Genomic DNA, 13,920 nt, shown 5'->3' on the forward strand with positions numbered 1-13,920 from the left:
TCTACCTTGGTTGCACTGTAATTTGGTATTCAACGCAACAGCATATGGGCAACTTTGTGTCGTTGTTTTGTAATCCTCACGATCTCCAATCCATGATTTAATGTTGATCAATCCTAAGGGACCAATAAAACTAGGTAGATGTCATAGTGTGCAATTAGGGAACTGAACAAAAAATTAAATAACACGCTTTTAAGACCTACCCGCAATGAAATGTGAATACATGCATAGGCTATTGAAAATTGCACAGAATGCACTGTCCTTGTTAACAGAGAAGTAGTCAATGTTTTCGTTTTCAAAACTACCCCACTCTATGTTCTCTAGTAACATATCACAATGGCGGACATCTAACACCTGCTTCGACCCTGAATCACCATTCATTACAACCAAAAATGATTAAGAATTACTACATAAGTGCTAGAATAGAAAAAGACACCACTAACCATTGCAGTGAGCAATGCTACACCTAGCGTAATCGAAAATTTGCATGTCTGCATGTAGCATTAAATGGCAAATGACAGTACCGCATCAACTTATTTTTTCTACATAGCTTGAACTGATGATTGCCTTGATGACTCCATCTGCATACTCTGCGATCATGAGGTAGGATTGTGCCAAATTTCAAGCAGAATATATAATGGTAACAAAGAAACAAAACTTAGAGGTAAAGAAATACCACACTCACTTGTTGAGGTATTCAAGGAGAGAATTCTTCCATTTTCGATTATCATCATGAGTAGCGGCCGCAGCAAAGGATGACTGGACGATGAAGAGCCACGGAGGGAGCTTCTTTGCATGTCTTGAGCCTTAGCGGTACTAAATCAGATCCTGGCAGATGTTTGGCAACTTCGGTCCACAAGTCGGTAACATACATGCAGAGATCAAAATTACGAAATGCTAGAGAAAAATAAAATTTGCACCCATAGGAGACAGTGTAACTAAAATTCCCAAATTAAAAATGTGTGGTTAAGTTTAGGAATCGCCGAAGCTAGCAAACGTGCTACAAAGTCATATGCATGGTTCAGATATTGATGACATTTGATGAAGGAAGGCTTTTCAGTTGTTTTTTTTTTGACAATGGAAGAAAGGGCATGCAACTTGAACAATATTCACTAAATTCCTAAACACTAAATGGTAACGGCTGGTCACGTGTCGTTTAGCCAATTATCGGGCCTTTGAATTGGGCTAAATGACCATGGGTTGGCCAGTGCAAACAATACGCAATGTCTGAAATTCAGTGCACCTACAGCATAGTCTCATTGAAGCAACAAATTGAATTGCAATTATTTGGAAACGATGCATTGATAATATAAGGACAAATTTGAATGTCCTCCACAAGCACACGCTATGCAAACTCAATTCGAATCGCCATCCACAAATACACACATCGAAGGGTGGTTCAGTGTCTCTGTTCCTTAATAATTTGCAGATAGAAGCCATTTCTATTTTTGCTAGCGCCAGATTCCAGCAGGGGTTCGCACTTTTACCTCTGAGACTGATCGCGACGAAATCGAAAATCACTTGCAAACCCGGAAGCGACGCGAGCACACGAATGTAGAGGAAAAATCCCGCGAAGACGATCGAGAAGAAAAGTGCCTGCACCTACTACTGCAAGGCCGGCCCATGACATAGGCGACTCCCAACCAATATAAAAGATGATAATCTCTCTCTACAGTACCACCTTATTAGCACAACAATATAGTACCCAAACAAAAGTATACAAAACGAAACGAGCAAAGCTCTACTCTCCAAGTTCTACACATGCAGGGAGCTTGGTTGGTTGGTCACACACACACAATTTGCACCACACGATCACATCACGAAAGCATGGAGTTAAACACAAGCTCCGCCGTGTCAGGATCAAAATGCGCCTCAACATGCATCACCGAACTCACTGGATTCACTTGCACAGGCCTGCTAAGCAGCTGCACTCCTTGCTTCCAGTATCTGCTCTCTGAGCTCAACATACACACGTCAATAACAGGAGCGCATCAGATTTAGTCGCGCATCCCGGGTTATGTTAAATAGATATCAATTAATGGTACCATAGGATGTGCATAATCTTTACCTGGTCCGGTGCTTATCACAGTCGAATTTTCCTCGTCAAGTACCCAGTCAATCCAAACTGCGAAACCATGGCATATTCCATCATGGGCAAACTTGATCTGCAAGGTGGTATGGAGTCCGCAGAGTGAAAAAAAAAAAAACAAAACAGCACAAAAGTAGAAAACTACATAAGCATTTCAGCCAAGTGAGCAAAGCTGCATCGCAGTGTATGGTTAACTTGTTCAGAAAAAAAATAAAGAAGCTTCCATGCTTGCCAAATAAGTGAAGAACATAATTTCAGTATAAATCTGCATCTGGCCACTACTACTAATCGTAGTGCTTTGAGGTTTGGCATCTTTATGATTTGCTTATTATGTATCAATCCTGGTTTCACTACTAACACTGCAACTTCTTATATACAAAAATGTTACAGCAGAATCGCACCCAAAAGACATCAAGCAGTCTGTTTGCATCAGGTCTGAATTACTGAATTCAGCCAAAATCACTCAGACTGGTATTCAGATCTTGCAAATTTAAAGTAACTAGCACAGCCAGAAAGATTAAAATGGAACCTTTGTTTTGCCAAAGCAAGAGTGAATAGGCTCAGAAAAGTTGAAGTCCATGAGAGAGTAGACTTTACTTAATTTCTGGAAAATTTGACAGATTATCAGTTGCTTTTCAGTGAAACAATATTTGTTGCGTGGTTAAAATGTGGCAGTGATGTCACCTTGGTATAACCGCTTTGCCACACATAATATGGCAGGCAAGGGCCTTGTTGCTCTCTAGGAAGATCACCACAGGCTCCAAAAGTATCATTAACAACCAAGTGATCAAAGCCCTCAACAGCTTTGAGGCTGCAACGGCTCCTCCACAAGTCCTACAGTACAACAGTTATCAGAGAAAATAAAACTACAAATCATTTGCCCAAGTGAAAATAATAGAGCTGAGGATAAACAAAAAGGGTGAATATATGATGGACTAACCGGAAGTGACATGGCACATAATCTTAATATTCCTTTACAAGGCATGATGAATGCATCCTCAGATAGCAATGGATCAAGCAGAGTTCTTTCATTCCTAGAGTCAGAAAAACATGATTCTTTAAAACTAGTTACAACAAAACACAAAAATACAAAATGAGTTTCAGATAAAATAAAAAAGCTTCAAGTTGTCCTTTGATGCGGACAAGAAAATTCCATATTAGTTAAATAAATCTGTTTCTCAACAAATCTCATCAATGTGGACGAGTGGAACTCTACAAGGTGGAGCACCCTGATTTCATCCAGCGCGTACCGAGTCTCAAACTTTTGTCCTTTCTTCTCCCAAAACAGTTAACCCAGCTGGTATGGGTGGTTCTTCAAGGTCTGTACATGCAACTGTAACTAACAATGTGGGACTTAGACCACTACTTCAAGCCAAACATGGACCGAAAGGGAAAATAACTGGTAGCCATTAGTTATGGCACAAAGCTTGATTTGATTGGCAATGATTAATAGGGGTTAAAGTATCTTACGAACCAGAAACGCAGATTTTGCCATGGCAGCATCCCTTCACTTCCAAGGTAGAAAGGTTCCCCCACTACTAGATTAACCTACAGTGGTAAAGGATCAAAGGTCATTCATTATTCATAATACTATAATATGAATCTTGGAATTAAATGAGATGAGAAATATAGGACTTATAGCCTTTACCTTTTCATGCTTTAAGTCATTCGTAGTAAGGGATGAGGCTTTTTTACCAATGACTTTAATCCGGTCCATGGATAAATTATTTGCATCCGCAACAGCTCGAAGGTAGTTGAAACCCTTGTCCCTAAGACCAGGAAACATCGTAATAACTGTTGAAGATGGTAATAGAGAAGAAACTATGAGAGCTAGGAGCACGCTGTCATCGGCCACAATGCAGGTTGGAGAAGACCTTCCACTCATCTGGGCAGAGAAACGTTAAACACGATAAAGTTAAGGTGAGGAGCTGCACATGATAGGACAGCTAAAAGTAGTCTCAGTCTATACACAGTTGACCAATACGATTCTCTATTCTTAAAATGAGAAAAACGCACCACAAATTGGAAGGTTGTGCAAGCTTTTGAATGTTAGGATATCCTAATATTTCTTCCGAAGTTACATCGAGAAATCATAGCACAATGCAGAAGTTCATGGAAAAAACTAGTTGGATGAGAATATAATTACACCCAAGTAAATCGTGGGGGTACTTACAGCATTTCTAACTGCACCTATCAATGCTGATCTCCAAGCTTTATCACCATAAAGTGCTATCCTTTCTGGCAACAATGTTAGATGGTCATTTTTGGGGCTTCTACTGCTTACTTCATCATTCATATTCAAGTGATATGAGATACTAGTTTCGTCATGGCTAGCTCTCAAAGAAAGAGTTTGATCTTTCATAGCAGGAGCCCCTGTCCCTTGTATAAACCAGACACACTGCTTCCAATGATCACACCAATCCTTCATGCCTAGCAGATGAAATAAGGGGTAAAATGGTGTAAAGAAACTTAAAACATTCAAAGTATCCCCAATATTATTACCCTTCAACCAGGTTATTCTATTCCACTTCTAGAGAGATAAATGAACTAGGTGAAGTCTTGGAAGCTTCACATGGAGAAAATGTCAATTCAACAGTCTACTTTAAAATAGATTTGCACATAAAAGAATTGAACAAAAATTGAGGAAGGAGATGTGGTGTAATATGTGTACTCTAATAAAAAAACATCATATGCGAAATCACATATCGTTTCGGCAAGATGATAGGTTGCATCTGTACAATGTGCAATACGAGTGTACCACCATGCAGACACAGTGACATGGTGCTTTTTTGTCAAAAAAATACAGGCATAGTACTGCACTGCATTTCAGCACTATGTTGGTGATGTGCCAATGAAAGTTAAACATCCTAAATAACATTTTACCAGCTCTACATGTTGGGCAAGGCATTCCAAGTATAAGAATCAATCAAGGGAATTCCGTTGAATAGATGCAGAACAAGAAATATCGGATGAAGTGAGAATCACAATTGTTTTACGAACCATTGACACATTGTGGTAAATCCACACCACTCAATTGTCTCACCCATCTAGGAGCAGTTGAGTAAAAGACTGATCCAGCAGAATCCAGTTGAAGCACCCACCTGCAATAGAAGACCAAAAATCAGGGGTATTTTAGGAGAGTAGAGAGACAACAAGACTTTGTGCTTACCATGAAATAATAGCATGAGCATGTCCATCAGCAGTAGCTTTTATCTCGATCTTTGTTTCACGATGACTATCTGGTCGTTTCCAAAAGTCAAATTCAAAAACTTTGAAGGGTTCTGACAGCTAAAGCAAATGAATTAGGACTTGGAACAACAATTTCGTGCAATAACATGCGAAGGAAAACTGCATACCAATCGTATTTCATCTGCCAGTGCATCACATTGCATCGCATGTTGTTGTGGCTTTACAGAAAGAATATTTTCTGTCCCGCTAGGAGTAAGCCACACGCCATCTTCAGCATTTGCTTCACTGCTGTGCAGATCATGCATCTTCCACAAGAATGTGCTCTCAACTAACTAGGATACCAAACACCAACAGGTGTTGACATTGATTTAACAGGAAGGAGTTATTATTGGGAAGAACTTATATGATATTCGAAAGGCAGCAGGCACTACTAACCACTCCATATGTCATAGCTCGATACGGAACTGTCTTCGGATTTTTCACCAATAACTCATCATGCGCGTGCTGTAGAGTAGGTATGAGGCCCTCACCCAAGAGCTCAGAATCAAGAATTTCACTTACCTGCACAAACCGGAGAGGTGCTAAATCAATTGATTTCCTTAATTGTGTTCTGCTACTATCAGAGCAGGGCCATGTGGGGGAAGAAAATGGCATGGCAGTTGAGCTGAGAGAAAGAGGTGATTACCAGTATATCAGCTCGAGAATCAAGCTCAACCCCAACTCTGAGCTCATCTGAACGCTTGTGAAAGACTTTGACCTTGTTTTCCATGCCATTGGCTCTGAGCACCCTCCGTGTTAATTTGCCCATTGGAAGGTAGGCCTCGCATGCCGACACGCTTCCCCTGCCTTCACCTCCAACAGCTGCCAAAGCTCGCGCTGCCATCATGGACAGCAACCCAGTCCCAGCTCTGGGTCCATACTTGGGGCATTAGCTTCCTTGGAAACATTTGGGGGCCGAAAGCAGCAAACGGAGGGAGGCAGGCTCACCCGATGTCGAGGACGCGGGAGGTGGGGTCCGTGACTGTGGCTTCGATGGCGTGGCGGTAGGCGCGGTTGCGGGCGGCATCGTTGAGCATGTCGAGGTAGGAGGTGGCGGCGAGGAGCTGCTTGTGGTGGCTCGGCGCAGGCGCCTCCGCCTCCGCCTCGTCGACGACGAGCCACTCGGAGTCGCCGGTGAGCGGGTTGAGGCGGAGCTGGAAAGCTTGGGTGGGCTCGGAGGAGGCCATCCGGCGGCGGAGGAGCAGGCGGAGAGCGGCGGGCGGTGGGCGTGGCGCGACTCCGAGGAGGAGGCAGCTCGGCATCAGGGGTTGGGGTTGCTCGGCGGCGAGGTGGTCGGCTGGCGGCGCTCTGCCTCACTCACGTGGAGGATCAAATGGGCCTCGGCGTTCCAACGAGAAACATAGCCCGGCTCGGCCAGGCCCATTCACGGCCCTTCATTTTCAAACAATTGGCTTTCGGCCTTGGCCTCCGTTTCTGATCGCGGAATCGTCCCCGGCGGCCATGGCGTGCGCCACCCTGCTCCTCCGCCACTCCAGCAAGGTGCCCATCCTCCTCCACTCCGTCTGCCGCCTGGAATTTCTTCGAATCACTCTGGTCCTATCGCGTCTTCGAATCACATTCCTATCTAATTGCAGATAGCGCCGACAACTAAGGAACGACGTTGATGATTTTTTTTCAAAGTTGGATTACCAGAATATTTTTTGTAGCAGTATCAGTAGGCTTCTACGGACAATGCGATCACGTGACAATATATGTTTCTATGGTGGAAACCCTGTACAGATTAATTTGGTTCGTTTTCAGTTATACGTTGTGTCGGCTGTACCTAGTATGAAACGAAATGCAGAATTTTTATCAGGGAGACCGCTGAAAACAAATGAGAACTCAGGTCTGAGAAACACTTTGTTCACTTTGGCGGTGGACTGGATGTTCTCAATCAGATTTTTGCGCGGTGATGCATATAGGGAAGGGTGGTATCTCAGGTACTGAACAAACCATGGCTGAATTCCATTGTTGTGTAAAGGTCCCTCCACAGACGCTTCAAGTACAAGGGCAGCTACCCATCACTCGTGATATAGGGTATCACAATTGCTTGCCATACTGCTCATAAATCATCCAGTCTCTCACTATCGGTAGCATTCTCCCTAATGAGCGGTGGCTTGTTGATGATTTTCTTGATGACTCCATCTGTATACTCCGCGATCATGAGATCCTCGCTGCTAATGCACCATGATTGCCCAGCAGCTAGATGATCGAGAGCACCAGAGATGATGCAATCCAGTGCTCCACGGCCGTGTGCGGTGGCTGCATCAACGGACCTGTGTCCACCACCCAGTGATATGCGCTTGAATGTCTCTGAGGATTTGATGTAATCAATTGCCTGCCATAATCTGTATAAACAGTAAGTTGCATGTCATTAAACAGTACGCGTTGGCTAGGAGACGAGATCGATGAGAACAGAGAGCACAAACACTTGGCACTATTGCCATCTACTATACCTGCTGCTGATAGCATAGAGAAAGGGCAAAAACATTAGCATAGAGAAAGGGCAAAAACATTCTTAATAAACCATCAATGCATGCGCTCAACGTGTGAAATGGTCAAGTCGTACATTTGGAAGAAGGAGACGGCAGCCTCTTGAACCCAGAACTCAGAACTCATTGGCTCCTTACCACTCGTACCCGTGTCGCTCTTTCACCTGAGAAGCAAGTGAGATATATTGAAAAAATTAGAATAACCACTCAAAATGTTCTAGCAGTATGTGACTTTAACATGCGTTTCACTTATATTTCCTTGGGGAAATCTGGAGCTATACATGACACAAGTGTGTTGTACAATGCACTGAGAGTGGATGAAGAATTTTCCCCACATCCTCCACAAGGTAACATATGTTGAATTTGAACATGCGTACATGTTTAACATGTAGCATTAATCCATAACTCATTATTCTATCTGAATATAGGCAAATACTATGTTGTGGATGCAAGATATCCTAATCGTCTCAGTTACCTAGCTCCTTGCAAGGGTGAAAGGTATCGTATACCGGAATGGTATAGAGGTACAGAACCTAAGACTTCTATGGAAAAGTTCAATTGGGTTCACTCATCTATCCGCAATGTGATTGAGCGATCTTTTGGATTATTAAAAATGAAGTGGCAAATTCTTTACAAGATGCCACAAGCAAAAGATGATTGTTGCGACTACCATGGTCCTTCACAATTTCATTCGTGAACATGGAGGTGAAGATGAAGACTTTACTTGATTTGATCTGATCGTGACCCTAATTTTGTTTCTACAATACCGGAAAGATATAACAAATATGCAGTTTCACAAGTGGCGTCGGATGGGTCAACTTCCACACTCAACACCCCAACTATAGATGTCTTTCATGATGAGCTGGCCACCTCACTCTCTCTTGCTTGGAACTAGTTTGTAATGGCAAGATTAATTTTGTACCCTATTTGTTGCGACTTTTCATTCGGTGAAACATTATTTGGTTGAACATTTTAGTCATTGGAAGTTAGATCTTAATTTATATCTTGCCATATTCCATTTTGGGCTAGTTTTATTTTACCCAGGAAGTGAACAGTGCTTGGGTACAGTAGCCGCGGCAAAAACAAAAAAAATTCTCCTGAATACTTAAAACACAATGCTTAAAACACAACTAGCTACCCACCATGGGCAAAATAGAACATTCACACCAAGACCTCATGTTTCTGGAGCTGGAGCACTACAATCTACCAAACACGTACAATAACTCCATATTTTTGTGGAGTTGGTGTAGTGAAGTTGAGAAAATATGAAGCTAGTTTTTGTGAAGTAAAGTACTGCCAAACACCCCATGAGGTTCTCTCGAAATGTGGCCCCTTAATGTTTTTATTTTCATCTTTATTCACCCGCAGCAGCAACACACGTGCGTATTTTCTAGTTTTATTAACATAAAATGTGCATTTAGGAGATAATCCATTATTTTTTACATTAAGAAAAATGGAAATGGCAGAGCAAAACGCACTCAGGCGGCTAAGCAAAACTGAATTAAGCGTCGGCCTTTGGATGGACGATGGACGGCTGCAGGAGAAGTTGGATGCATGTACGCTGTAGGGAGCGCCGGCCGGAACTGGGGGTGGGTCGGCACGGCGGAGCAAGCAGCGATGCGAGTCGGGGGGTGGGTTCTAGCTTCGCTGCCCAAGCGCCTTGTGCGGCAATGGATCGCCGGCGCACGCCAGGTGTTCGACGATATGCTGCTCTCGTCGTGGTATGCAATTCTCTATCTCCTCCTGTCCTACACACAATCTGCCTGATCCTCTTTTCTTCAGCAGCTTGCTACTACTGGATGTCTGGATCGGATGCGTGTCAATTTCTCCTGCCTGCTTCATTTGAAAATTTGAAATCCCCGCAGGCCAGCCTGATCAAACACGCATTCTTCCTTCGCTAGCACCAAGCACACCTCCTTCTCCGGCCAATTCAACCCAGCCGCCACGAGAGGAGGATGAGGGCCACGAGCTCGCCGCGGGAGGAGGCGGCCGTGGCGAGGAGCGCGTGGCGGGAGCCGGACGAGGCTTCGGCGGCGCCGACGAAGAAGGCGAGGAGCGCGTCGAGCGAGCCTTCAGCGGCGCCGACGAAGACGGCGAGGACCGAGGCGGACGAGGCTTCGGCGGCGCCGACGAAGACGGCGAGGAGCGAGGCGGAGGCCGCTTCTGCGCCGCAGTTGGGGAGGCCAGCGCCGTGGCTCCCTCCGGACAGGTGCGTCCTGCCTCTTCCTCGACTCCAGTGGTTCGCTACTGGAATTGTGCTGGATTCGTGTGCATAGTTACAATCGGTTGGTTCGGTATTGGAATTGGACTGGATTCGCGTGCTTAGTTGGAATCAGTTCGAGTTCCCAGTTCTCTTCTACATCATCTTCAGCGACACACACACTGAACGCTGCGATGTGTGTATTTGTGGATGCCCATTCGAATTGACATTGTCATAGAGTAAGACCTCCGCACAGCCGTTCCAGCAGCAACTCATCGCTTCAGTTCAATGGTTTAGGTGAGGATCTTTACGAGGTTGAGCTCTGATATTTGACGGGCGGCGACATCCTTCACCGTGAAATTTCTGAGCTTTTACCCTTTTGGTCTTTCTGTAATTTACGATAGGGAAAGGAAAAAAAGAGTGGCGTCCCTTTTCGTTTTTTTTTACAGGAGAAGCATGTGGATGCCGCTGTACCTGTACAGATGATAGTTCACTCGTTCGCTAGATGCAAAATGTATCAAGGAGAGACATAGGTTAAGATAGCAACCAAGATGTAGAAAGGCTGGCAATACCCATTTTTTTTTCTATAAATACTTAAATTATAACCATGATTCATTGTTAAGCTGGACGCTTGGAAAACTTCCATGAATAACTTCCATGCGGCTAGTAAGCTCAATAATGTTGGTACATTTGCTCTTCTAAATCATCAATGCTCGGCTGGGAGCCTTTCTGCTGGTTGGTTTATCATTAGATATTCAGACGGAGAATGCAAATGTAATTGAAAATTGAATTCGGTTTCCTATTCTGGACATGCTGTTTCGTCATGTTAGATAGACTATCTCATCTGGATGTCCTCGACACGCAGCTCCTCCATGGATATCCTGGAGATGTTGTTTCGTCATGTTAGACTATTTCATATGGATGTCCTTGACACAGAGATTACAGGTTGAAATAACAATTAAAAACAAAGAACACTTTGTTCATCAGATAAACTAAACTTGCTTCATGATCTGAATAATTACTCCACTTAACACCAAGAAATTAGAGGGCAATAAGCAGCCTCCAACCAGCCGGGGCAGCCTGAGCGAGTTTGCCTCAAGAAAGTGTCACCCAATCCAAGGAAAACCTAAGCAAAGCTTTAAAAAAAACAAAAACCACAGATAGTCTTTCCTCAAACGAAGATAACCAGAGCATTTACACCATTCTGGAACTGTTACTTCAGTCAGAAATCTTGCAGATGCTGTCAGATTTTGAGTTAATCTATCCCAACTCCCAGTTCTTATGTTCCAAGTTCTTGTTAGGTGTTGCTGGTCCACACTCTGTAAACAAAAAAGATGCACATCATCTCTTTTTTTATATTCAACACGCATGAGCTACGTACTTTATATTAAGAAGAAATAAAGGGTAGAAAACCCTTACAACACGCCCAAGACTAGACCCAACTTCAGGCTTTTAGCACATAAACCCAATTTGCTTCAAAGGAGTAACCCGATGGCTTCAAATAAACAAATTCAAATATATATCCTATCACCAAATTCAGGCTTTTACCGGACGTATAATCATGATTGCAATTTTAACTTCAATAGACTAGCTACTGGTTTATTTTTCTGCAAATATTATTTTGCATGGGTAATGGTATAGAAACCATTATCCAAGAGTTGCTGATTCTGCGACGTGACTATCAAGCAAAAGAAAAAATGAAAGCCTTTGAGTTATCTTGCCCACTACAGCTAATAAAGTCAATTAATGTTTATAGAACTTAAAATTTTCAAAACTCTTGATGGCGCCTCCCCTTGCATCCAGGAAGCCCTACGGAATTTCAAAGAGGAGGCTCACCTACCACTACACACTACACATGATAAATTGCAGTAAAGCAGCACCTAATGACCTCACCTTGTGCATAATGGGCATCGTACGTTTGGAGGCCCTTGAGCACAGGACCTGCAGACTTTATATGTCGACCATGCACTTGAAAAGCTAAACAAAAGGGGAGGGAGCAAGTTTGTGATCAGATCGGGCAAGAAGTCTTCAAAGGTTGAAGCGAGATAGAGTTCCATTTCATCCACATTGTTAATAGATGGGTGATCCTCCGGATGCTGAAGCCTATTTCTATGAAAGATAAGAAGTGATTCTATATCGTTGTTATAGTTTGATTTTGCCATGTTCTTCTCCTGCTCCTGCTCCTTCTCCTTCTTCCCCTGCTTCTGTTTGTTCTCCTCCACCTCATCCTTCTTCCCCTTCCCCTTGTCCTTCTACTTCTACTCCTCCGCCTTCTGCCTCTCCCTCTCCTTCCTCTCCTTGTATGTGTATACTAAATTGAGAATTCTGTCATGCTTGGCTGCAACACGCCAATCTGAAGCAGTGTAAGGACAACTCTCGAAGAGCATACGGAAGTTACGGGTTGCAACAATCTTTGATTTTTTGGAGGCAGAATGAACATTGTCAATAAAGTTCTTGTGGGGCATTGATGCATACAGGGCTGGGTGGTGCCTGAGGTACTAAACATTGTTGAGGTATTCACTACTCAATTTGATACAAGACTCACTCGCCCACTCTTTGTGTGGCTATCCTACCATGACACCACTACACTACATGGCTACCTTACAATCTCATACTTGAGACATCTTATGTCATGGTATGGCTAGTAGGGGCATTGATGCATACAGAGCTGGGTGGTGCCAGAGGTACCAAATATTGTTGAGGTATTAACTACTCAATTTGATACAAGACTCACTTGCACACTCTTTGTGTGGCTATCCTACCATGACACCACTACACTACATGGCTACCTTACAATCTCATACTTGAGATATCTTATGCCATGGTATGGCTAGTAGGGAAGGGAGCATCTCTATTTATAGATGGTCATGGTTCTTGTGGTGTTGCCATGTGGCAACTTCCAGACTCTTCTTTACAAATATCTAACTCTAAAACTTTCTCTCATCCTTATCCTACCATATAAATATCTTTTTCTAGAGTATTTATAAGCTCTTGACATCTCTAAAGTCTTCTAGAATCTTTATACTTTGCCATGATCTTATCCTTACGCATATCAAAATCTCTTGTGATTTCCACAATCTTTTAGAATGTTCCAAGTATACATTGGATATTTCAACATATACGAATGTCTTGCACTACAGACTATACACTCATCAAGCAACATTGCTTGGCACATCTGTTTCCTATGTCAATTTGATAAACAGCCTAGAACAAAGTGATACTTTAGTGCAATCGATATTGAAACTATTGTGGTGCCTCTACTTTATTCCTACACTATTTTGCTACTTATTCAATTCATTTGTTCCTTTTTCTTTTAATCAGCTGTACCAACGTGAATAGGAGGTGGTGAAAGAAGTCACAAAGGCGCAATCGATATTGAAACTATTGTGGTGCCTCTACTTTATTCCTACACTATTTTGCTACTTATTCAATTCATTTGTTCCTTTTTCTTATGGTGAAAGAAGTCACAAAGGAAGATGATGATGCTCGGGTAGGTTTCGCGGACAGAACAAATATTTTCTGAGCTACCTTGTTGATGAAAGATCTTAGTAAACAGATTAATTCAATCCACTGCTCCACGGCCGTGTGCAGTGGCTGCATCAACAGACCTGTGTCCACCACCCAGTGATATGCGATTGGACGTCTCCGAGGATTTGATGTAATCAACTGCCTGCCATATCTTCATAAATATTAAGCTGCATGTCATTAAACAGCACGCGTTGGCTAGGAGATGAGATCCATGAGAACGGAGAGCACAAACACTTGGCACTATTGCCATCTACTCTACCTGCTGCTGATAGCATAGAGAAAGGGCAAAAGCATTCTTAATAAACCATCAATGCATTCGCTCAAAGTGTGGAATGGTCAAGTCGTACCTCGTGGGCATGTTTCTCCACTCAATGGATGCATTCTTT

The 13,920-nt window shown here is 43.1% G+C and overlaps 1 protein-coding gene across 1 annotated transcript; it reads right to left on the minus strand.

The window, feature by feature from the left end:
- Positions 1-1,581: 1,581 nt before the first annotated feature.
- LOC101768659 (protein arginine N-methyltransferase 7) lies at positions 1,582-6,654 on the minus strand. Its single transcript, XM_004964230.4, has 14 exons — positions 6,263-6,654; positions 5,961-6,183; positions 5,711-5,836; positions 5,443-5,607; positions 5,256-5,374; positions 5,087-5,187; positions 4,260-4,516; positions 3,735-3,971; positions 3,561-3,634; positions 3,027-3,120; positions 2,771-2,920; positions 2,616-2,690; positions 2,066-2,162; positions 1,582-1,951 (listed from the first exon to the last, which is right to left on the minus strand). Exons 1-14 carry the CDS (start codon positions 6,574-6,576, stop codon positions 1,815-1,817), a joined length of 2,169 nt encoding a protein of 722 aa, XP_004964287.1. The 5' UTR covers positions 6,577-6,654; the 3' UTR covers positions 1,582-1,814.
- Positions 6,655-13,920: the final 7,266 nt, after the last annotated feature.

The sequence above is a fragment of the Setaria italica genome, chromosome IV (genome assembly GCF_000263155.2).
Source record: "Setaria italica strain Yugu1 chromosome IV, Setaria_italica_v2.0, whole genome shotgun sequence".
Classification (NCBI taxonomy): domain Eukaryota; kingdom Viridiplantae; phylum Streptophyta; class Magnoliopsida; order Poales; family Poaceae; genus Setaria; species Setaria italica.